The sequence below is a fragment of the Mesoplodon densirostris genome, chromosome 2 (genome assembly GCF_025265405.1).
Source record: "Mesoplodon densirostris isolate mMesDen1 chromosome 2, mMesDen1 primary haplotype, whole genome shotgun sequence".
NCBI lineage: Eukaryota > Metazoa > Chordata > Mammalia > Artiodactyla > Ziphiidae > Mesoplodon > Mesoplodon densirostris.
The window spans coordinates 19,185,781-19,211,443 of record NC_082662.1 but is presented as its reverse complement, the minus strand read 5'-3'; the positions used below and the strand labels follow the sequence as shown (position 1 = coordinate 19,211,443).

Sequence of the window (25,663 nt, the reverse complement as noted above, 5' to 3'; positions counted from 1 at the left end):
ATGCTCCATGCCACTCTTCCTGCAATGCACAGAATAGTCCTACACACCAAAGAACCATTTATTATGTTCAAAATGCCAATAGGGCCCCCATGGAGAGAATGGAAGAATATTTAATGACGTGGAAAAATATTCACTAAGTATTAAGTGAAGCTGTGTACTATATAGTGTACTATATAGTATGATTCCATTTTTATAAAAATTAAATAAGTGAATTTTATGTACATGCATAGGAAAAAAGACATGAAGGATATACACCAGGATGGTAATAGTGATTATTTCTGGGCGGTAAGATTGAGAGGTTTTTTTCCTTTTCTTTCTTCGTCTTCTTTTTTTTTTTTAAGATTTATTTTTATTTATTTATTATTTATTTTTGGCTGCATCGGGTCTTAGCTGCGGTATGCGGGATCTTCGTTGGGGCATGCGGGATCTTTCGTTGCAGTGCGCAGGCTCTTCATTGCGGTGCGCGGGCTTGTCTCTAGTTGTGGCGTGCGGGTTTTCTCTCTCTAGTTGTGGCACTCAGGCTCCAGGGTGTGTGGGCTCTGTAGTTTGCGGCACACGGGCTCTAGTTGAGGCGCACGAGCTCAGTAGTTGTGGCACGCGGGCTTAGTTGCCCCGCGGTATGTGGGATCTTAGTTCCCTGACCAGGGATTGAACCCATGCCCCCTGCATTATAAGGCAGATTCTTTACCGCTGGACCACCAGGGAAGTCCCTCTTCTTCTTTTTGCAAATTTCTGTATTCCTAATATTTTCCCAATAAATATGTACCAATTTTGAAATGAGAAAAAATAATGAAACTTCTTTAAAAAACAAAATTGTATCTGTGTGATTGTAATTAAGAAGAGCTTCATATTCTATGTTTTACAATAAAATTTTTTCATCTGTATTGTTTTTTTCACAATGATTCTGTATTGCTTTTGAAATCAGAACAACAGTACTTTTAGGGCCTTCCTGGTGGCGTAGTGGTTAAGAATCCGCCTGCCAATTCAGGGGACACAGGTTCGAGCCCTGGTCCGGGAAGATCCCACATGCTGTGGAGCAACTAAGCCCGTGCACCACAACTACTGAGTCTGCGCTCTAGAGCCCGCGAGCCACAACTACTGAGCCCGCACACCACAACTACTGAAGCCCATGCGCCTAGAGCCCATACTCTGCAACAAGAGAAGCCACCGCAATGAGAAGCCCACGCACCGCAACAAAGAATAGTCCCTGCTTGCAGCAACTAGAGGAAGCCTGCATGCAGCAGCGAAGACCCAATGCAGCCAAAAATAAATAAATAAAATACATTTTAATAAATAAATAATAAAAAGTAGGAAAAAAATCACTCACATCCCCACCACCCCAAAACAATCACTATTAATATTTTGTTATATGTTTTTTCTTTCTATTTTCTCTTTGTTTTCTATAATCATCATCAGTTTTATAGTCTGCTTTTTAAAATGCAGTACTTGTCAAAAGATTGTGTAATCTTTTGTATGTTCTATTCCTTTCATATTGCTAATTTTGCAATTGTATCCCACTTGGAGAAATCCTGATTGGCATTTAACTTTTCACATGGTGTGTTTGGTTTTCCCAAATGGGTTAGAAGGTTGGCTGCCAGGGATCCTGTGAGCCACCATGCCCAGTATGGAGTGAGCATTTATTGAATACTGCTAGGCCCGGCTGTACCATTGCAGTCCCCTGTGGAAAATTCATACTCTGGCTGGTCTGGCCATGTCTGGAGCAACTGTTTGGTCCTGAGCACCTTAGCAAATGAAGCCTCAGGATGTTGTGAGATGTAGTTGAAAGACAGAGGCTGAGACCAAATGGGATACGGGACTAATCTGTAGAATAGCGAGTGCAGACGTCTGGGAACAGATGGCAGCCTGAACACAGGTGTTTCCTTTTGCTCTGTCCCCAAATCCCACTGAATGATCAGCAAAGGGATTTCCTTTAAAGGCCTACAAGGACAATAGGTAATGGCAAGGAGACGGTTGGAAAGCAGAAAGCCAAATTCTGGGCTGAAATTAATCACTTACACACACCCTTAGACTCTAAGACTCGGTATTATGGCCTAAGCGTCATTATCTCACTATATATAAAGTGTATGTGCGTGTGTGTGTGTGTGTGTGTGTATACATACACACATATATATATCCTTCTAGAATTTTTCCTATGCATTTACCCATGAAATACTTATTGTATTAATAAAATGGAATTAAACTCTACATTCTATTTTGTAGCATTTTCACATAATATATTTATTTATTTCAAGGGTGAATCACATTTTTATAAAAAGTTTAGAAAGTCAAACACAAGAAGAACATAACAGAAATAACACTGTTAACATTTTGATGTATATCTTTCTCATCTTTTTTAAGAACATAGAGAGAGAGAGTTGTATTTTCTTAATAAAATTGGGACCTCACTGTATGTACTGTGTTGTAACCAGCATTTTATACAACATCCTGGGGCATTGAATTGTTAATGCCAGCTCACTTTTCACAGCTGGAGCTATGAGATGAAGCTGTCACCACGGCTGAGCAGGCAGTGGTCCCCCCACCCTGCTGGGAGAATCTAGTGGGCAGGGGTCCTATTGCAGCTCAGTTGATGAACTTCCTTTCTTTTTAGTTTTCTTAATGACAATTCATTATCATTATTTATTATATAAACAGTATAACCACACTAGTAAAATGTCAAGTAAGAATTAAAAATATTTCTTCACAGTTTGCCACTTCTAACAAATGAAACAGCTTTCATTTTCTTCTCTTCCCTCCCAGTCCTGATCTACTTACATACATAATTTCCCAATTCCTGTAGGCAGCATCTACAAACTATTACCTCCCTGTTCATTTATCTTCCTAGTGTATTCTAGGCATTTTCTCATGTTCCTGAATAGTTTTCATAATGATCATTTGCTAAAACTGCAGAATATTTCTGGTTTGTTCTGAAAGGAAAAGCAATGAGGAAGGACCAGAAAATGGGGAGTCTCGGGAGTTGTGGAGAGAGGCTCGCATCTTCCCTCCTTTCTCCCGCTGCAAGAATTTCAGCTTCCGGCTCTGCCTGCACCTGTCCATCCCCATGGGGCACTCGGGGAGGAACCCCGCAGAGGAACTCCCAGGGCCCCGTGTGGGACTGGAGGGGCATGTGAAGGAGGGTCTCTGCCCCTCTCCCTTTCTGCTGCCTCTCCTTGTGTTTAAGCTGGGGCAAAGGTCCAGAGCTGGATGAGTCTGGTCCACAGGATAATTAGAGCTGGCCCCTGAACCTTCCTCACCCACTGTCTCCCGGACCACCTGGAGGATGAGATGGGAGCTGGAAATCCATGCAGGAACCTTGCATAATCTGGAAGACCAGAAGTCAGATACCTAGGATTATGGAGTATTGAGGACAGCTTTGTGGTGGGAACTGCTGTAGGGATGTTAATGATCTAAATTCTTCTTCCCAGCCAGCCCCAAGACATAGGTCCTTTTCTCTCCATTTGACAGATGAGGGAACTGATGCTCAGAGAACATGACCTGCCCAGGGGCAGGGCTGGGATTACAAGTCACGTCGTTGCCTCCCTTTTTAGAATGATAAATGTCATATATGTTTGTATGCGTGTAGAAAAAGATTTGGAAGGAAGGACATTAAACCTAACAGTTGTTACCTCTGGGCAGGTTTCTTTTTCCACTTTTTAAAATATTTCTTTACTGTTCGACTTCATAGCATTCAGCAACAAACATTTATAGAGCACCTACTCTGTGCCAGGCACTGTTCTATTCACTTGGGAGAAGTCAGTTGAATATATTAGATTGGGCCTCCCAGAAGCAGACCCTGAGACATGGATTCAAGTGCAAGAGGCTTATTTGGGAAGTGATTTCAGGAAATGCAGACAAAGGAGTGAGGAAGTGAGACAGGGAAGGGAAGGGAACTGGCACAGGGTGCGTTTGTGGGCAGGTAACTGCCCTGGGTCACCAGGGCTTACATCCCGCTGGAGAGCAGTGGAGAACACACCTCAACTCACCCTCTGGAGGGCCGAGGAAGCTGGGGTATTTGCCCACCTATTTCCACGTGTCTGGTTGAGGGCTGCTCCTGGGGCTAACTCCCCAGCACTTCCTGCCCACTGGTCTGCTGGCGCTGGCTGGCATGGAGAACTCCCTGGGGCAGAGGCCCAGGGGATTTTGCAGGAGGAAGCCCTTGGGCCCCAGTGCACTTGGGAGAAGGAGTGCCCAAGGAATGATGTGGGCTCAGCAGAGACAGCGTTCACCACAGTGAACAAAACCCACCAAATTCTGCTCTTTTGAAATTTACATGAGAGGTGCTCGGACAATGCATAAAATAAGTAAACAAATAGTCTGTTAGAAGGTGATACTTGTGCTGGAATTAAAAGGAGAGCTGGGGGACCTCCCTGGTGGCGCAGTGGTTGGGAATCTGCCTGCCAATGCAGGGGACACGGGTTCGAGCCCTGGTCTGGGAAGATCCCACCTGCCGCGGAGCAACTGAGCCCATGTGCCACAACTGCTGAGCCTGCACTCTGGAGCCTGTGAGCCACAACTACTGAGCCCGCGTGCCGCATCTATTGAAGCTCGTGTGCCTAGAGCCTGTGCTCCACAATAAGAGAAGCCATCGCAGTGAGAAGCCTGCACACTCTAATGAAGTGTAGCCCCTGCTCACTGCAACTGGAGAAAGCCCACATGCAGCAACAAAGACCCAATGCAGCCATAAATAAATAAATAAATAAATAAATAAATAAAAATTTAAAAATAAAAAATAAAAAGGAGAGCTGGGTAAATGACATGGGGAGTTATAATTTACAAGCAGATTAAAATGATAAAACCAAAAAAAGGGGAAAATGCATTCTACCGTATAAAGACTGTAGCTACATGTATTTTGGAAAATGGGGGGAAACTTTTCCCTCCTAATCCCATCACCCTGATATAACCATGGTTAGCATTTGGATGTATTTTCTTTTCATCTTTTCCCCTCCTAAGCATTACTTTTCTCGTCTGACTTAAGACACAGTATGCATCTAAATTTGTGCCCTGCTTTTTTCTTTTTCTTTTTGGCCGCACTGGTGTGGCATGCGAAACTTCCCCAACCTGGGATCGAACCTGTGCCCTGCTGCCGTGGAAGCACAGAGTCTTAACCACTAGACCACCAGCAAAGTCCTATATCCTGCTTTTTCACTTGCCGTTTTAAACCCAGCTTCTAGCTCCAAGGCCCACGTGCTTCTCTCCTCCTCTTAAGGTGCCCACAGGAGAGTCTGAAGCTGATCTTCTCCAGCTCCTCGTGAGAATTGACAATCCCAGGAATTCCAATCCATCGATTCCAGCTAGCCAAGGCCTGCCTGTCAGCAAGGAGGAAGGGCCTGCTGAGAATTAGCTATTAATAATTAGTAACACATGACATAACACATGTAACATATCTGACACGTATTAGGTGCTTGGCAGATCTTGGTTTCCTTCCCTCGTATTACTTCATTTGACAGAGGGTAGGTGAGGGTGACCAGCCAGCACCTCCTAGAGCTCTCCCTCCCAGGCAGCTGTGGCCCAGGTGGGCTTCGTCATCCTCAGCACAGCAGGTCTGGCTCCAGGATGCCTTCTCTCCGGCCTCTGAGCTCTCTAGACCAGTACTCATGCTAGCGTACGAGAGTATCTCATCTCCAGTTTCTTTTCTTTCAGGAAAGACTCTGTGGACTCCAAGACTTTGGCCACCTCCTCTCCAAAAAGACCATCGATGGAAAGGTAAAGGAAGCCATGGACTCCTCCACCCCAGCAGTCCTGTTCAGCATGTGTGTCTCTCTGTTTTACTGGAGGAGGCCCGAGGCAGGAGAGAGGAGGAAACGTCATATCTTATGTTGCCTCTGATTTCTAAGACCACACAGTAAGACTGGGTGGGCCTCTGAATCAGAGGTGTGGCTCCTTCACTGGGGTGGCTGACCAATCACTATTGCCCCATCACTGTTTGGGGAACATTCTCAAGGTCAAGTCGAACCCAGTGAGAACGGGTCTTGAGAGACTGTACCTGGACTGGGATCTCTGGGTTTGGGCAGACCTGGTTAGGGTAACTACCCTAAATCATCAAGTCACTCATTCATCAAATATTTATTGAGGGCCTACTATGTGCCAAGGACTGTTCTAGGTGCCAAGGATATAGCAGTGAACAAAAGAAACAAAAATCCCCACAGGCATGAGGCCTATTTTCTCATGGGGGAGACAGGTAATACATATGATAAGTAAATCACACGAAGGTTCAAAAGGTGATAAATGCTATGGGAAAGGGCAGAGTGAGGGGGATTGGGAAGGACGGTCACTGCAGTGGTCAGGAGAGCCCTCGTTGAGAGGTGACCTTTGAGCAAAAACGTGAAAGAAATGAAAGGAATTAGCCTGGCAGACATCGGGGTCATTCCAAACCAAGTGCTCGGAAGTGGGAGTGTGCCTGGCAGGGTCAAGGAGCAGTGAGGTGGCCGGTGGGTCCGGAGTGAATAAGTGAGGGGGGGAGTTGGAAGATGGAGTGAAACAGGAGCCACTGGAGGCTGCTGAGGGTGGAAATTCTATGACCGAATTTATCAGGATCCCTCTAGCTGCTGTGCTAGATTGTTAGGGCCGGGGCAGAAGCAGACAGACCAGCCAGGAGACTGTTTCCATAATTCAGGCAAGATATGATGGTGGCTTGGATCAGAGTGGCAGCAGTGGATGTGGGGAGAAGTGGGGGACCCCAGGCATATTCTGAAGGGAGAGCCGTCAGGATTTTCGGACGGATTGGATGTGGGGTACGAGAGAAGAATACGTGTCAGGATGACTCCAGGACTTTTCACTTGAGCGTCCGCAAGGATGGCGTTGCCATGGATTGGTATGGGGAGGACTGTGTGTACATCAGGCTTGAGGTGGGAGATCAAGGGCTCAGGTTTGGCTATGTTGGATTTAGGGGTGTATAAATCATTCAGGTGAAGAAGTTGAAGAGGCAATAGATTAAACGAGGCTGGAATTCAGGAAGAAATTCTGGGCTGGAAATATAAATTTCAGTCATTAATGTGTAGATAGCATTTGAAGCCACAAACCTGGATGAGATCACCAAGGAGAGATTGTGGATGGAGAGAGGAGTATGAACTGTCGTCCAGGAGGGAGGTCAGAGGTCAGAGCAGAAGAAGCAGTGCGAGGGGAGAGCGAGGCAGGCCAGGAAGTGGCTTAGAGGTCTATCAAGGCAAATGATTAAGGTCCAGGGGCCATACTGGATGCTGGGATGACCAGAGGGAGTGGTAAGGGTGTTGGCTTCTAGGGGAGTATGTGTGGGAGCTGCCCAGGTACGTTAGGCCTAACGCACCAGTAAGACTGACATTGGAAAGAAAAGAAGAGGTGCAAATATTAGGTCGTTTAAGGTTTCATGAAGATAAAACAGGCCCGGGATGTTGATGGGGCTGCTGTGTTGCATCACCCCACCCTGGCAGCCGAGTGCCAGCTCCAGCCATTGAGTGGAGGCTCTCTGGAGTTCTGCTTGGAGAGTGAATCTGAGGCTGCGTCCTACGTCAGAAGAAAGGAGTTTTGTAGTCAGTTAGCAACGTCTGCCATGGGTGAGGCCTGGGACTTGAGGCTCCAGCACCATCCTGGTTCTAAAGCAGCCTCTTCCTGGCTTGCAGACAGCCACCTTCTCGCTGTGACTGCTCATGACAGAGAGAGGGAGCTTTCAGGCTGTGATCTCTCTTCTTCTTATAAGGGCATTAATCCCGTCATAGGGCCCCACCCTCGTGACCTCGTCTAAACCTAATTATCTCTCAGAGGCCCCACCTCCAAATACTATCACATTGGCAGTTAGGGCTTCAACATATGAATCTGGGGGAGACACAAACATCTGGTCTATAATATAATGCAATAATGGGAGGGAGGAGAAGAGTACTACTGGAATTTAGTAGGCAGGGGCCAGAGATGCTAAAAGTCCCGGATGTGAAGGACAGCCCTGCATAAAGAAGGACTGTCCTGGGCCTCCCTGGTGGCGCAGTGGTTAAGAGTCCGCCTGCCTATGCAGGGGATACGGGTTCGTGCCCCGGTCTGGGAGGATCCCATATGCCGCGGAGCGGCTGGGCCCGTGAGCCATGGCCGCTGGGCCTGCGCATCCGGAGCCTGTGCTCCGCAACGGGAGAGGCCACAACAGTGAGAGGCCCGCATACCGCAAAAAGAAAAAAAAAAAAAAAAAAAAAAAGAAGGACTGTCCTATCCGAAAATGAAGCACTGACCACTAACCCATTTCTGGGTTCGATGTTATAGTAAACACATTTGGCATTTGTGTAAGGATTTACACCTTCAGGCTCCTCTCCTTACTTTGCCTTGTGGCCTGGAAGTCTCTTGGCACCCTTCCCATAATGCATTCTTTCTCTGAAGGTCAGTCAAGCAGAGTATGTTTGGCTTTCCAGAAGTTGTGCCATTTCTTGCTGGTTCAGTATTGAGGGTGGGCAACCCAAAGGAAGAGAAGCAAGTCTTGTGAATTCACTTTATCCACTACCCAGGCTGTTTCCTGCACTCTCTACCTCTCTATTTTATCTTTCTCATTCATTCATTCATTCATTCATTCAGCAAGCATATTTGTTGAGCACCTTCTTGCAAACTCAATATCCTCCAGGGGTCAAGGGCATGTTTACACACTGGGTGGCTAGTGGAGAGTACCTGCCCATCTGAAGGGGGTACCCACTACCCAGCCCCAGCTGGTTGATGCTTTATGGAAATGCATGCCCAGAGTGCCATGCCTTCCAATTTTTTAAGGAAAGCTGACCAATTAGATTTTCATAAGAAACGCCCAATTTTATATATTGGCAACATATTCAGATTTTTCTAAGACACAGTAGGACAAACAAAACACATCTGTAGCCCACCAGGTTGTGGCCTCTAAAGCCAGGCAAAGGTATAAACTCATGATCTCTGCCTTCACACAGCTAATCACTAGTGTGGAGGCAGACACCAAAATGCTTGTTTTTCGAAGATGTAACGCATAATGGGAACACAGTATCTCAACATGACAGGAGAAGTCAAAGGAGACTTCAGGGAAGAGAGAGTATTTGTGCTGAGAAGTGAAAGATGAATTGCCTGGTAGACAAGCCAATTGAGGGCATCCCAGGCAGAGGGAATGGCACGTGCAGAGGTGTGGCAGTATGAGTGAGCATGGTGCTCGGGGAACTGTAGCTGGAGTACCAGGGGACAGGCTACAAAGGCCACCACTGTGACAGAGAATAAGGTTGCACTTTGCCAGCTGCCCTTAGGACCATTTGTCTTATTCGGTTGACTTTTGTTTTCACCCAAGCAGTTTCGGCAGGCTTGGTGGTGCAGTAACCAAAATGCCCTCGAGGTGGCGCATAGGAGCAGCAAGACGGGCCTCCAGGTGCCTCTGCTCAGTCCTGGGGCAGGATTTTTTAAGAAATTGGTGATGTCAGACCACAGGCGGGTGCTGGCACTGCCACATCCGGGGAGCAGAAGGAAGCTGCTGACAAATCCAACACCCCCACCCCCGCCTCCGCCGATGATGCCCTCTCTGCAACTTGGCACAGTTCCCAATCATGTGCATTGAAAGCAAAATGAGCGTGGCTGCCTGATATGCCGTCCAGACACGAATCCCAGCCAGCCAGCCAGCTCCTAGCCAAGAGGAGGGACTAAGGCTGGGAGTGCCTTGCCAGGAAGGTGGGTGCGGGAAATGCAGCAGGCAGCCCAGCCCAGGTAAGGGGAGTCTGGAAAACTCTCCGCTTTTTAGAGACACAGTGAGATGTGTTGAAAAGAATTTGGAAGGTAGACAGAGCTAGATGTGTGATCTGACTCTACCATTTGCAAGTTGGATAACCTTGAGAGAGTCAGTTCAACTCTCTGAGCCTCAGTCTATTGAACTGTAAGATGGGGATAACTATGACCCCACCTCTCAAGGTCACTGTGAGGATCATATGAGATAACGAAATGCTTAGCACCATCCCTAACCCAAATGAGTACTCAATAGATGCATAATGCTTAGTAATAATACTCACACTTAATGTGGCAATCTCTGTAAATAGTCTGTGTCTGGAACTCTCTTAGGTGCTTTAATCTTCTAAGCAACTCTGTAATGTGGGTACTATTGTTTTCTCCATTTACATGTGAGAAAACTGAGGCACCTAGAGGTTAAGGAACTGACCCAAGGTCAAATAGCTACAAGGTGGTGGTGTCAGACACTGAACCTGGGAGTTTGGCTCTGGAGCCTGGGTTCTTAATAAATATACCACCCCAGTGTAGCTGTCCCCAAAATGACAACTGCTGTTAATGTTTCTATTACGCCTCCTTCCAAGCAGTGTGCTACTGACTCCTGGTGGCTCCCCGTTGGTGAGTGCTAGACATTGAGGGTGTGGTGCTGGGCACACAGGTCAGTGAAGAGCAGCACCAGGAAGAATCTGGGGCTCCATCCCAGCTGTAGAAGATGGGTTGGCCCAGGTTGTGGGAGTTGACAGATGCTGGCTCAGAGGAGATCCCTCTCTTAAACCTAGAGAAGTGGGGCAGCTGGTGTTCCAAAGAGGACCTGCCCCTGCCCATTTCAGCTCCGTCTAGACCCCTGGATGTGCCTTTCATCTCTTTGTGGCCAACTCCCTCAACTCCCTCATCTATTCATTCATTTGACAGAGATTTATCATGTGTGTGCCCTGGAGATGGAGGCAGACAGTGTTTATAAACAAGTTAATTTTAGACTTGGATAAGTGCCGTGAATGAAAGAAATCAGGTCATGTGCTAGAGAGTTACAGGGCAGGACAGTCGGCTTGGCTGGGGTGGTCAGGGAAGGTCTCCCTGAGGATGTGACATTTGAGCTGAGACCTGCCTGGTGGGAAAGCACCAGTCATCAGTTGTAGGAAAAGCTGGAGGAGGAAGAGCCTTCCAGGAGGAGGGACCAGCCAGTGCAAAGACACTGTGGTGGGAGTGATAGGTGTATTTAAGAAACAGAAAGCAGCAGTGCAGTGGGGGATTTCAGTGAACTATGAGGGGAGTGGGGCATGAGATTAGGTCAGAAGGGGAGACAGGGGCCAGATGTAGAGGGGAGGGTAGGAGGCCATGGTGAGGAGTTTGACTTTATGCTGAAAATGATTGGAAGCTGTTAGAGGGTCAGAAGCAGGGTAGCGATGGGATCAGGACCCCCCGGGCTGCTGTGTGGCAAATAGATTGTAAGGAGGGCAAGAGGAGACCAGCTTTGGGGCTATTGTGGCTGTGCAGGTGAGAGCCCAGGGGCCGAGACAAGGGTTGGGTGCAGGGGGATTCATTTTGGTCGCAGGCAGCCCTTAGACTTTAGAGTTTATACCCTTCCCAGCCTTCACTCACCCACCCACACCTTTACTCCCGCTGAAATCTGACTACAGGAGAGAGCTGGTTGCATCTCAGCTTCCCTATCCCTCCCTGTGCTCTGCTGCCAGGCAACCCAGTTGTCAGACAGAGCTGGGTAGAATCCAGGGTAAATTGATCTAGAAGAGTAAAGTTCAAACTGCATTAAAAAAATAAAAGCTAGGGAATCCCTTTGGACAAAATTTTTGGGAACTCAAAATGTAAACCTTGGGAGTTCCCTGGCGGTCCAGTGGCTAGGACTTGGTGTTTTCACTGCCCTGGGTCTGGGTTCAATCTCAGGTTGGGGAACTATGAAAAAAAACCCATAAGCCTTAAAAGAGCAGAGCCTTCCCTCCTCAGACCACCCCACTCCTGTGGCAGCACTGAGACACCTTTGAGGAACCTGAAGGCTCCAGAAAACACAAAACTCTCAGTGGTCCAAGGGTATCTTTGGTGACAGAGGGGATCCAAGGTTAGGACAAATAGCACAAGTTGGGGGATGAGGAGGCGGACGGCAGAATTCACACTGATCAGTGTTCAGCAAGTTGTCGGATGGGATTCTCTTGTAACCCCAGGTTTTTAACACTGGGAAGCTTGAGCTACTCAGCCAGCCTCACTCCCAGACACAATTTCTTGGGCTTGACTTTTCAGAAGCCCAGCATCATCTTCACTAGTATTAAGTACGTTCATATTGCTGTGCAGCCATCACCACCATCCATCTCCAGAACTTTTTCATCATCTGAAACTGAAACTCTATACTCATTAAATAATAACTCCCCATTCTCCCCTCCCCCAGCCACATTCTACTCTATGAATGTGACTACTCTAGGTACTTCATATTAGTGGACGCTTACAATATTTGTCCTTTTGTATCTGGCTTACTTCACTTATCGTAATGTCTTCAAAATTGTAGCATGTTTCAGAATTCCATTCCTTTTATAGCTGAATAATATTCCATTGTGTTATATACCACATTTTATTCATACATTCATCTACTGATGGACACTTGGGTTGCTTCCACCTTTTGCTGGCGGCTTCTTGAGAACAGGAAGACAGGAAGCTTCCGGTCTGAGCCATCAGCACAGAGGGACCACTCATGATTGTCAAATGTTAACAAACAAAAAAAGTGTTTCTCATGACAAAAGTATCAATAGATCTATTCTTTATAGAAGACTTAGAAATTATGTATAAGTGAAAGAAGAAAATGAAAATCTCCTATAATCCCATCTCAGAGAGATAATTGCTATTAACATGGTGTTATGGTCTGTGTGATCCCCCAAAATTCATATGTTAAAGCCCCAATCCCCAATATGACTGTATTTGGAGATAGGGCCTTTACGAGATGGAGGTAATTAAGGTTAAATGAGGTCATGAGGGTGGAACCCTGATGCAATAGGATTAACATCTTTATAAGAGATACCTTGAGAGCTCACTTGCTCTCTCTCCACCACATGAGGGCTTAGCAAGAAAGAGAATGTCTACAAGTCAGGAAGAGAGCTCTCACCAGAAACCAAATAAACTGACACCTTGATCTTGGACTTCCCAATCTCCAGAATTGTGAGAAGTGAATTTCTGTTAGGTCATGCAGTCTATAGTATTTTGTTTTGGCAGCCTGAGCTAAGACACATGATTATCCTTCCAGTTCATATATATTTGTGGTCTTTTAAGCCAAAACCAAAATGGGATCATTCTTAGGCAGTGTATCATAGGAGTTAAGAGCATAGACATTGGAATCAGATAGATCTAGGTTCAAATCTTAGCGTTGTAACTTTAGGCAGATCTCAGTAGTGTAACTCTGTTTCCTCATCTGCAAATGGGGATGATTACAGTATCTACTTCCAAGGACTGCTGTGAGGATCAAATTAGAAAATGCTCCTAAAGTGCCTGGCACAGTTCCTGGCACATGGTTAAAGACAATTCTCTTAAGTGGTGGTAAATTCATTATTCACTGGACTGTAGTGAGGGAACTTTCCTGGTTTGTCTGCTTTATCCCTTGTTCTTAGCACAGTACCTGGAAAATAGGTGCCTAATATTTATTGAATGAGTGAATACATGGTTCTATGAGAGCAGATAGAGCCGCTAGCATGGTGCCTGGTGGATGATAGAGTTACTGGCATCGTGACACTTTCTGTAACCTCTCAGTAGAGCACAGTGGTTGGCTAAGTGCCTGGGTACCAGAGTTCACCCTCTTGGGTTTCAATTCTGGTTCTACTGGTTTCCAGATATGTGACCTGTCATATTATTTTAAATGCATCTTTAAATGCATCTCTCTCTCGAAAACGCACTTGAAAATATAACTCTAAAATGGGGCTACGTATAGTACAGACCTCATGGGGTTGTTAGGAGGATTAAATGAGATGATCCATGTCAAGTGCCTAAAACAGTACCTTCCGGACTTCCCTGGCCATCCAGTGGTTAAGACTGCACGCTTCAAATGCAGGGGACTCGGGTTCGATCCCTGGTCAGGGAAATAAGGTCCCACATGCTGCGCAGCCAAAAAAAAAAAAAAATAGTACTTTCCTCATATGGTTTTTATGAGGGTTAAAGGAGATCATCCATAAAAACATCTAGAATGGTGCTCAGTAAATGCTTTATTCACTTAATGTCAAAATGTCTATTACTGATTTTCATCCTCAGATCAAACAGCAGCAAATCGAAAGCAGAGACTCCCAGAGCACCCAGCAGCCCCTCGAGCCCCACCTTTGCCCACTCTGTCTGCCTCCTGGCGCCCTGCTATCTCACGGGGGACTCTGTCCGGGACAAGTGTGTGGAGATGCTCTCCGCGGCCCTGAAGGCGGACGGTGAGAGGGCCTGGGCCAGGGACGGGGGAGGGAGGGCTTCCCAAGGTCAGGGAGAGGTGGTCTTTCTCAGCACCCTGAAAGTGGTACAGGATGTTAGAGTACCCTGTCCAAGCAGGCCTCACTGCCAAGGTCATCTCCAGCTGATGCCTGTGTTTCCCGAATCTCTTTTAGACGATTACAAGGACTATGGGGTCAACTGTGACAAGATGGCATCAGAAATCGAAGACCATATCCTTGAGCTGTGCCAGGGCTGTGGGTGCCTGAACTGTCCAGCGGCAGGTCTCCCAAGTACAAGGGATCCAGGACAGTGAGTGGGCAGTGGAAGGACTCAGGCATAGGCCCCTGCTCTGCCCCTGAACCTGAGTTCTTAATTCTAGCTAACATCTATTAAGTTTGGCACCTGCCGGCCTTTCGATAAGCTGTTTACGAGCAGTACGTCATTTCACATTGAGAACAATCCCACAAGGTAGGTTCCCTGTGGGATTAATCCCATTTACAGATGAGGTAACTGAGGCTAAGAGCAGCTAAGTTACATGCCCAGGCTCATACAGTTAATAGTAGTGGCAGAGTTGGGATGATTTGAACCCAGAAAATGTGACTGTAGAACCTGAGGGCTCAGACAGGTTGTGTCTTTTTTTTTTTTTTTTTTTTTTTTTTTTTTGATGTGGACCATTTTTTGAAGTCTTTGTTGAATTTGTTACAATATTGCTTCTGTTTTATGTTTTGGTTTTTGGCCACGAGGCATGTGGGATCTTAACTCCCCAACCAGGGATCGAACCTGCATCCCCTACATTGGAAGGCGAAGTCTTAACCACTGGACCTCCAGGGAAGTCCTCAGGCTGTGTCTTGACGTGCCTGGGTTGTGACATTGTCAATGAGACAGAGAGAGAGGACAGCATTCCTTGTGCTCAGCCCTTCCCTCTCTTCCTCCTCTGAAGATAACAGCTCCCATATTTGACCCCCTAATATGTACCAGGCACTGTGCCCTGGGCAGTTGACACTTCCTACCTCTGTTAATACTTGCAATAATCTCTGTGAGGCAGGGGCTGTTGTTCCCATTTTACAGATGAGGAAACTGAGGCTCAGGAACTACTGAGTATCAAAGCTGAACTGAAAACCTTGGTCTTTGGATTCCATGTCCTGAGTTCTTCCCTTATGCGCCATGCTTCCACCATCTGAAAGCAGCCTTGTCTAGACAGAGGAGGTGACTACCATATGATATGGCCGATTGCACCGAAAGATTTTTTTTTTTTTTTTTTTTTGGTCGCACCACACAGCATTCAGGGATCTTAGTTCCCTGACCAGGTATCGAACCCAGGCCCCCTGCAGTGGTAGCGCGGAGTCCTAACCACTGGACCACCGGGGAATTCCCAAGATTTCTGTCTTGGAGGGGGAATCCCTCCACACTGTGCCCCACTGAATGAATGCATGGAATTCCTTTTACTGGAGACAAAGCTTTGCATATCAAAAAGGTATGGAGGGTGAGAACAGAATCCCCAGGGAACAGGGGTCTGAGTGTCCCATTAAGGCCCTTTTCTGGCCTTCTGGGCTCCACCTAGGGGCTCAGCTGGGGTTGGGAAGGTACAGGGGCCATCTCAGAAAACAAACTTCCTGCTTCCATCTCCTGCCTGAGAACCACCCTATTATCTTTCAACATATCTGGGAGTTTCCCTCCACCATCATTTAGTTATTAACCAGCACTTCTTGAGCTAATCTAACACCTCTCCAAGTACATTTTCATAATTTCCAATTAATTCAGTAACACAGAACATGAGGTATCAGACTCTCAGGAGCTTCATCTTTGTTTTCTCCCAAACAGTTGTCCCTCCAAGCAGGTCCCTCCACCTTCAAGCCCAGTTAGATACAAAGGTGGATGATCCAGTCCATAGTTCCACTGCTGGCCTTCCCTCCTCTGAACGACCCTCTTCTGAAGGAAAGGAAATCAAAGCTGCACCAACGCTTTAGCTCTTTGTTCTTAGGTGGTGGGAGGTCAGGGGAAGGATAAGTTTGGGGGCTTGAAAGCTCTATGTCCTAAAAAAGATCTGACCTCTTTGGAGCGACCCTGGACTAACATGGCAGCCGTGGGGCTCACATATGCTCGTCTCGGGGGGTAGGGGCCTATGATCCCTAGGTCTGCACTCCACCTCATCCCCCTCTGTGACCTCAGGAAATGGAGGCAGACCCAGGAAGAGGCTGATGAAAGGATTGCCAGCCCTGCTGTCCCCACATATCAAGCAGATCCCCACCTCCAAGAATCTCAAACACAGATTTTTAAACAAATATTTTGGCTTTCAAATGCATTAGGGCATATTCTTTCTTTTCACATTTGTATTGTACAAACAACAATCAAGGAAAACATAAATAATACCACCTTCCCTCCCACCACTTGGAGAAAGCCAGCTGTGTCCATTTTCCCACATTCCCCACGTTCTCTTTCTTGTATATGGTTTTTCCCAGCAAAGGCTTCATCTTCCTGATTCTTCTTAGTTTAGGAGACCAAGAAAATGTGGCTTTGTTCCCTGAGGTCCTCCAGAGGATGGAGAAGGGAGGAAGGGGTGGGAGGCCTGTCTGGGATGCAGTGTCTGGACAGATAACTCACTGTGGTCGGTGGCCAGGGGCGACTTCCTGCCGGGTGAGTGGAGAGAGCATTACCGTTAGGAGGGGGTCTGGCTTCCAGCCCTGACTCTGCTGGGAATGTGCCCTGTGACCTTGAGCAAGGGCCTGCACCCTTTCTAAGCCTCAGCTTCCTCATCTATTAATGAGCAAAGTAACTGACCAGCAATGCCCAAAGTGGGTTCCGCGATAGGTATTCCCAGAGAAAAGGGAGGAGGGGCAGGCAGGTGGGTCTATGCTCTAATATGTTGGGAACACCAGAGTAAACAAAACTCAACGATTTCTTTATTGCAATACTGCCTGGAGCCTTAGACACGTGGCCCCTAATCTTATGTTTTCCTCTGATGGCTGGACTTACGACCTCCAGAGGCCCTTTCAAACTAGAGGTTATCGTCATCACTATCACCTTAGCCCCTAAATGTTGAGCACTTGACATGCCCCAGACACCACGCTAGTGCCTCATGCAGCTTAGCTCACGGAATCCTCATAACGGCCTTTTATTTATAAATAAGGAAGCCGAGGCACAAAAGAGGTCATGGGACTCACCTGAGATCACACAAGAGGCTTAGACAAACCCAGGCTGCCCATTCCTGGGGTCCCTGACACCACAGTGCTTGAGATGACCTGCTGTCACCTTGGAGGCTATTTCCTTTCCTTGATATGTGGCTGACCCCAAATGCCCAAGTGAGACCCCCTACTTGGGGAGTCAGAGGCCACAGAGGTGCCTGACCACTTGTAAAAGTCCAAGGAAAGGAAGAGGTGGCCTTGCAGCTCCTCGGGCTTCAGGGACAGGCTCCCCATCCTTCTGTGCTTCTCTGCGAGTGGCTGACTGGCCCTTGACTGTGTCACATATCTACCAGGAGCTCAAGAGCACAGATATGAAGTACCGGAACCGCGTGCGCAGCCGAATCAGCAACCTTAAGGACCCCAGGAACCCCGGCCTGAGGCGGAACGTGCTCAGCGGGGCCATCTCCTCTGGGCTCATTGCCAAGATGACGGCAGAGGTGAGGGTCAGGGCCGGGACTTCTGCGTGGTGGGACAAGGGGCCGGGCCCCTCCAGCCTTGCCCAAGTCTGAGAGGCAGTGGCTTGTAACTCAGTGATGAACCAGGGGCTTCCCTAGCCGGACCATCTAAGACTCCCCATCCCTCAGGGCCCCTGGACCATCAGGACAGTGAACACAGCTACCATGTCTTCAGCACTGTGCTAATCGCTTTGGTGTGTTGGCCAATTCTAGCTTCACACCAACCGAGACAGAAATGCTTATCATCTCCATCTTATAGGTGAGGATACTGAGGCTCAGAGGACTTAAGTGATCTGCCCGTGCACACAGCTAGAAAAGGTCGATGCCAGGAGCCAAGCTGTCTGGCCCCGGAGCACCCTCTCCTCCCTGCCTTGTGACCTGCCTCCCTCTTCTGCCTCGTTCAGTCCTATATCCCATTACTCAGCTCTGGGCCGAAGCCAGAATCGGAGTCCCTGACTCCATGGAGCACAGCCCCAGGTGTGGGGACAGACATGTATACACATACATAGAATACAGAGGTGGTGGCTGCCGTGACAGAGCCACCATGGGAACTTACGGGAGGGGAGGATTGACCCAGTTTGAAGGGGTCAGTAAGGGAAGGTAAAGGGAACAAGCCCGTCTGAGGAAGTACGCGCAGTGGTTAGAAGCTCGGGGCCTGCGCCGAACTGCCCGGCTTTGACTTCTGCCTGTGCCACTTAGCTGTGTGATCTTAGACCAGCCACTTAACCTCTTTGTGTCTCAGTTTTCTCATCCGTAAAGTGGAAGTAATAACAGCTATCCCATGCAGGCTTGAATGAGTTAACACATGTGAAGTGTTTAGAAGGTTAAGGCAAGTAAAGCCCTCCCAGGAATTAGTATATGTTAGGCCCATTCACTGGCCATGTCATCACAGTGCAATCAAAGAGGAAATATTATCCCCATTTTGTGGATGAGAAAACTGAAGCCACCCTCCGCTCATAAGTGATGATGAGGATTTGATCCCAGCTCTGTTTATTTCAGAGTCTCTGTCTTGGAAAGACCTTTGTACACCCTCAGGTATGAGTGGCTCTTTGCTGCCAGAGCTAACTCAGGGGATTCCCCGCAAGCACGTGGCAATGGCGCTGCTAAAGCGCTACAAAATCCAAGCGGCCCAGAGAAGGGGAGGGGAAATGCACTGACGTCCTGGAGTCTGGGTGTGCCTTGGGGTGTCTGGGAACCCTCTGAAACGATTGTCAAGAGTGTGCCTCTGTGTGTTTATGGTGTGCGTAATGTCTATGTATGTGTGGTTTGTGTGATGTAGTGTATGTGTGTGTGGTGTGTGTGGTTAGTGTGTGGTGTATGCAGGTGTGTGGTGTGTGGGTTATGTAATGTGTACGTGTACATTTTTCTGAGAAGAGGGTTTGCTGCTTTCCTCAAATACCCAAAATTTTACAAAGAGCCCTGGCTTTAGGATAAAATGGGGAACTTGGCACAGGTGGACAGGGATATCTTTTGGCTTAATCTAAAATATATGCTCTTTTTAGGCAAATAACAACATATACCCAGAGTTACAAATTGCAACTTGGCTTAACAGAGTATTATCCTTCCCTGTGAGGTGAAGCTGTGACTTTGATGGGAATCCAGCCTGCATTTCCTTCTCTCTGTCCCTCACTCTGTGGCTCTGGGGTCCCTCTGCTTCTCTTTGTGTGTGTGTCATGGGAATGCTATCAAGAGACTGTCTTACGGGCAGTTCCAGAAACATTGGGAAACCAGGCCTCGGAGAACCAAGAGCAAGGTATAGGCACAGGTGTGAGCCAAACCCAGCAAGTTCCCAGAAGCTGGAGGTCGGAACAGAGCTGGGTGACTGAATTAGGACAAAGACAGGCCCCAGAAGTCTCAGCAAAGGAACCGGCCAAGTCTGGCCCCATCCAAGGACTATTCACTAGAACAGGGCAAGAGAATCGGGTGATCAACCCAGGCCCAAGAAGAGGCTGACCAGGCCAAGGGCAGCAAGCCAGGACTGCATCACGCCCTCCACAAGGACTGCCAGTGCCAGTCGCTGAGGAGCCCCCTGCCCGCAACCCAGGCAACGGAGGCCCAGAAGCCCTCCTTCCTGGGGTCAACTTTTGCTCTAGGCAGGAAGTTTTTATAAGAAATAGAGGATCGGACTTCCCTGGTGGTCCAGTGGTTAAGACTCCGTGCTCCCAATGCAGGGGGCCCAGGTTCGATCCCTGGTCAGGGAACTAGATCCAGCATGCTGCAACTAAAAGATCCCACATGTCGCAGCTAAGACCCGGTGCAGCCAAATAAATAAATAAATAAATTTCTTAAAAAAAAAAAAAGAAAGAAAGAAAGAAAGAAATATAGGACCATTTTTGCTCCAGGAAGAAGAATAACAGGGACTTCCCTGGTGGTCCAGTGGTAAAGAATCCGCCTTCCAATGCAGGCGGTGCAGGTTTGATCCCTGGTCAGGGAACTAAGATTCCACATGCTGGAGAGCAGCTAAGCCCATGCGTCACAACTACTGAGCCCGCGCGCCACAACTAGAGAGAAGCCCGCGCACCACAACGAGTGCAAGATCCCACGTGCCGCAACGAAGATCCCGTGTGCCACAACGAAGACCTGACACAGCCAAATAAATAAATCTTTTAAAAAAGAAAATAGAAAAATAATAGCTTGGGTTGGGCTGCCTGCTATGCTGTGGCTCAGAGGCCAGGGGCTCCCGTCAGGCAGAGCCTGGGGCAGCCGATGCCTGTGTGAGTGAGTGGACATCCCTCTCTGCCTCCTGTGTCTCCCTAACTCCCTCTTTATGTCTCTTTCCTGGTCCACCTGATTCCCTCATTCTTCCTCCTTCTCTCTTTTTCTCTCAAACCCAGATGAATCAAAGAATGGGGCAGATTCTGAGATACCCATTAGAGCTGTTGAGTGGACATACTGGCAGCCCACAAGGAGAGGGGTTTTGTTCCCAGCGTCAAAGCCAGTGCCTGGTGTGTCATGAGTACTCAACAAATATTTAGCAAATTCACATTGTACATGACGTGAAGATCCAGTGTCATCTCTAGACTTATTTCCCTCATTTTCGACCTTAGTTTCTATATTACTGAACCGACCCCGTGTGTCTTTTATGCTGCCTCCTTTTTTTTTCTTTTTTTTTCTTTTTTTTTTTTGTGGTACGCGGGCCTCTCACTGTTGTGGCCTCTCCCGTTGCGGAGCACAGGCTCCGGACATGCAGGCTCAGCGGCCACGGCTCAGGGGCCCAGTCGCTCCGCGGCATGTGGGATCTTCCCGGACCGGGTCACGAACCCGTGTCCCCTGCATTGGCAGGCGGACTCTCAACCACTGCGCCACCAGGGAAGCCCCCGATGCTGCCTCCTAAATGAGGCAGGAAGGGATAGGTAAATGGATTGGTAAGTGGATAGAGTTTTCCTGATCTCTATTTCTTTTCTTTTTTTTTTTTTAATTGAAGCATAGTTGATTTCCTGTTTATTTCTTAGCTGGCACAGTCTGACCCACAGCCACATCTCCCACACTCCTCACCTTGACCCACACTGAGTACCCTTCCCCAAACATGTTATTCTTGTCCTCTGATCTCTGGCATCTATTATTCTCTTGTGCCATCCCCCTCAGGAAGTCCTGCTTATCTTTCAAGACTGGTGAAGGTGTCAGCTTCTTTAATGAGCCTCCCTGCTCCCAGGCAGTTAGCCACCATATGGGCTTTGCCTACACTTTGTATACCTTTGCTTTAGTACCTCCTACACTATCTTGCAATCTTGTTTAAATGTTTGGCTGTTCTACTAGATTAGCATTACCTGGGGACAGGAACCCAATCAGGTCGGAATCCTTAGGGCTTAGAGGCAGTGGTAGACTGGAGCCAGCTCCTACCAGCTCAAGAGAGATGATTATGTGTAGCTCTTCCCAACTCTGCATTCACATTAGTAGCTTGAAAATGGCCATGGTGGGAGTGTTTACACCATGGAAATCGGTAAATGCTACAAATTAGCCACCACTGCAGCCAAAGCCAGTTTACCAGCACACAAGTGCAGTGAAAGGCATTCAAGAAATTGACATCCAATACATTTTGAATGAATAAATGTATTATGCTCTGGAAAGTCCCCCAACATTAAAGTCAGCTGCTTTTTGCTTATATGGCCTGGGCTTGACTTGTTTTTGTATATACCCCTGCCATTGGTTAGGACCTAGTCCTTGAATTTGACACAGTAGGACATTCGTGTGTGTACTAGGATAACTTGGGGGCACTAATAAAAATGCATATTCCTGGACCTGCCCTTAGAGCTTTGGATTCATAAGAATCTGCATTTTGTCAAGAAACCCAAGTGGTTATAATGTAGCAGTCAGCATACTAAATTCATTTGACCTTTGTACCAACTCTGTTCTCCACAGTTTAAGGGGTCATGCTAGATGGCAATAATTAAAATGTTTAGCCAGTGCCAAATCCTCTTTAAAAAAAAAAAAAAAAGTTTTGTTGCTTTTTTTTTTTTGGCTGTGCCTCGTGGCTTGCGGGATCTTAGTTCCCTGACCGGGGATTGAACCCAGGCCACAGCAGTGAAAGCACTGAATCCTAACCAGTAGACCACCAGGGAACTCCCCAAATCTTCTTTTAACATTAGCTTCGGGACCTCCCCAACGGTCCAGTGGCTGGGACTTTGCCTTCCAGTGCAAGGGGTGTGTGTTCCATCCCTGGCTGGGGAGCTGGGATCCCCCATGCCTCTCGGCCGAACAACCAAAGCATGAAAGCGGAGGCAATGTTGTGACAGATTCAATAAAGACTTTAGAAATGGTCCACATCAAAAAAATCTTAAAAAGGAAAAAAATTAGCTTCAGCCATCTTCCTCCCCCCAAACCAACACTAACTACAGCTCTCTCTGGTTTGAGTGTCTCCCTCTCTGCTCTCTTCTGGAAGAAGTTCAAGGCAAGTCAAATGGCCAGGGGAGGGACAGAAAAGGGGAGGACCTGGATAATGCAGACACTAAGTGCCTACAGTGAGCTGACGAGAGACAGGGGGCTCTGTTCTGTAGGAACTTATGGAAGAAGATATTCCATGATGCAATCACAGGTGAGCAGTTCGTTGTGTGAACCCAGGAGCTTCAGGTCCTGCTTGGGTGGGGGTAACGGCAGTAAGGCATGAATAGTCGAGACCAAGGTTCCCACCAGGCAGAATGGCCTGGCTGGGCAGGGATCCCAGCTCAGACGGGCAGTGGATCAAGTCCAGACTGGAAGGACAAGGGGAACATCATAGATCAGGTGGTCAGTAATCAAGTCAGATTAAGCAGGAAGGTACACAAGAGTACCTGAGGAAATGTACACAAGAGTGTTGATCCTGGGGGAGGCTATTTGCCTTGTACTCTCCTATATGTGCCCTACTGTACTTGGCCCAGTTGGAGCACCCGGATTTGACCTTCCACCCAAAGGCAGAATGGGGACTCTTCTGATAAAGCCTTTTCCCAGCTGGGACAGGGCCAGGGCTCCTGGGGCTCCCTGGCCCTGAAGGGCAGACTCATTTCTCTCCAGGAAATGGCCAGTGATGAGCTGAGGGAGTTGAGGAACGCCATGACCCAAGAGGCCATCCGTGAGCACCAGATGGCCAAGACAGGCGGCACCACCACCGACCTCTTCCAGTGCAGCAAATGCAAGAAGAAAAACTGCACCTATAACCAGGTATGGGGTGGGGGAGGGGCCAGTGGGGGAGGAGGCGACAGGGGCCAGGAGGAGCTTAGGGACAAGCTGGGGGGAGAAAGGGCTAAAACCCTGGGGTGCAGAGAGAAGGGCAAGTCTTGGTACACCAACATGATACGTCTGTGGCTTCTAGAAAAGATGCATGCAGAAGCACCCAGATCTGAGTCTGTGAGGCTTGGCCAGCGTGTTCTGGCCTGCCCTGAAGCAAGAATAAGAGGGACCAGACTCACAGGGCACAGAACAACTGTAGAGTCACAGATGGTTGGAAGGGAACTTAGCAATAAACACTCTGCTCCCTCACTTCACACACAAGGAAGCTGAGGTCCAGATGGGGACAAGTTTTGCGGCTTTGTCTAAAGAGGCAAAGACAGTGGCAGAGATGTTAATAAACCCAGATCCAGACCTTTCTGCCTGCAATACAGCCAACTTGGTAGTAAAGCCTAAGGGATTTAGCCCCGAGTCGTAAGGTAAGGGTGAAGACCACTGCCCTGGCATGGGGAGCCGTGGGAGGCTGTGGAGGCCTCTTCTCTGAGACTTAAAAGCTGTTTCTGGGCTGTACGTGTTATGCCCTTGGGGCACCAATATTCTTGGATTCTAATTGGTGCTTTGTCACTCTAGAACTCTGTTCATTCCCCCATCTGCTCTCAAGCAAGATTTATCAGAGCACCTTGCCCTTGGGGATCTGTGGCTACAGCAGAAAGAGTGAGCCTTGCCTTTCAGGAGTCCCTCGGAGAATTCTAGTTCAGGAATCTGGAGATGTGTGTGCAAGTTCCTGCTCCCTTCCAAGCACGTTTCCCTGTGGGATGACATGCCTCCTGTGCATCGCCTCCCACCAGAAGTCAAATGCCCACTTGCAAAGTTCTCTCTCCACAGAGAGACCCCAGTGGTATCCTTCCTCAGGTGTCATTGCTCTGCAGTGACAAGGCTGTGCTAGGCTGTGTCCTCCTGGCCCACTGCTGGACTCACCCATTAGCAGGGGGACTTCCCCCCACTCCACAGACTCCAGTTGACATGTTCATAGCTGAGTGTCCACAAAGCAACAACTTGCTACATGTCATGGCCATCCAGGGTTGGCTGCAGAAAATCAGAACAGCAATTGTTAAATCTGGAAATACCAGGGATTTGCTGTGGGAAACCTGGTTTCTGCACCTGAATGGTCTGGTTAAGGGGATGAGAAACTAGAAAACAATATTAAATATCCCCAATGATCTTCAAATCCCTTTTCCTCTCTGGGTCTCAGTTCTTCCACCTGTAAAATAAACAACAAACTGGATGATCCGTAAGGGTGCTTCCAGCTCACTCAGTTCTGATCAGAGAGGTACATCCAATAGGATATGTTCATTTTTCCAGTAGGAGATGAGTCTTGAAGCAAGAGAAGACAGATCAGTTCAGAAGAATCAACAACAAGAGTGAGAGTGCAAAGGTCAGGTTGAGCCAGGGAGATACTGGAAGTGAGCTGATGGAAAACATATGAATACACAATGGAATTCTTTTTTTTTTTTTTTTTTTTTTTTTTTTTGCAGTACGCGGGCCTCTCACTGTGGTGGCCTCTCCCGTTGCGGAGCACAGGCTCCGGACGCGCAGGCTCAGCAACCATGGCTCACGGGCCCAGCCGCTCCGCGGCATGTGGGATCCTCCCGGACCGGGGCACGAACCCGTGTCCCCTGCATCGGCAGGCGGACTCTCAACCACTGCGCCACCAGGGAAGCCCCACACAATGGAATTCTTAGTGATAAGAGAATTGCCAAAGTGGAGTGGGAGTAATGGTGCCAACCTCTGGGATTTGGACCTACTTCTACAGACAGTGGGAGCCATAGCAGGTCCTAGAGCAGGAAAGTGACTTCATGAGTGGTCCCTGCTCTCTTTTTCTCTCAGGTGCAGACACGCAGTGCTGATGAGCCCATGACTACCTTTGTCTTATGCAATGAATGTGGCAATCGCTGGAAGGTCTGTATGTCTGTATCTTTCTTCCTTCCCTGTCATCCACAGATGCTGCCCACATAAGGAGTAGGATGCCCACAGCCCAAAAGGGACCTCATACATGGGGGGCTTGCCAGCCTCCTCAGAGCAGGCCTGCAGAGCTGGAGATAGTGGTGGGTTGTTTTGGGGAGGTGGGGACAGTGTACATGTGTATGTGCATGTTTTTTTTTTTTGGAAAGCACCCAGCTGGGGTGGGGACAGCAGCCCGCATTTTATCACGGGAAGGGCAAGTCTGTCATTTGAACACAGATGGAATCAGCCTCCTGAGATCCACAGAGGGGAGGAAAAACAATAGCACTCTGCATTTGGACCACGCCTCTCTGCAAAGTG

At 48.0% G+C, this 25,663-nt stretch overlaps 1 protein-coding gene across 1 annotated transcript in view; it reads left to right on the top strand.

The window, feature by feature from the left end:
• The window catches only part of TCEA3 (transcription elongation factor A3), a 35,546-nt gene that overhangs the window by 7,930 nt on the left and 1,953 nt on the right, over positions 1 to 25,663 (top strand). Inside the window, exons 5-10 of the mRNA XM_060080742.1 lie at positions 5,638 to 5,700; positions 13,903 to 14,066; positions 14,238 to 14,294; positions 17,529 to 17,683; positions 23,189 to 23,335; positions 25,229 to 25,300. Of these exons, the coding sequence (XP_059936725.1) occupies positions 5,638 to 5,700; positions 13,903 to 14,066; positions 14,238 to 14,294; positions 17,529 to 17,683; positions 23,189 to 23,335; positions 25,229 to 25,300 (658 nt within the window). The remainder of the gene's footprint in view (positions 1 to 5,637; positions 5,701 to 13,902; positions 14,067 to 14,237; positions 14,295 to 17,528; positions 17,684 to 23,188; positions 23,336 to 25,228; positions 25,301 to 25,663) is intronic.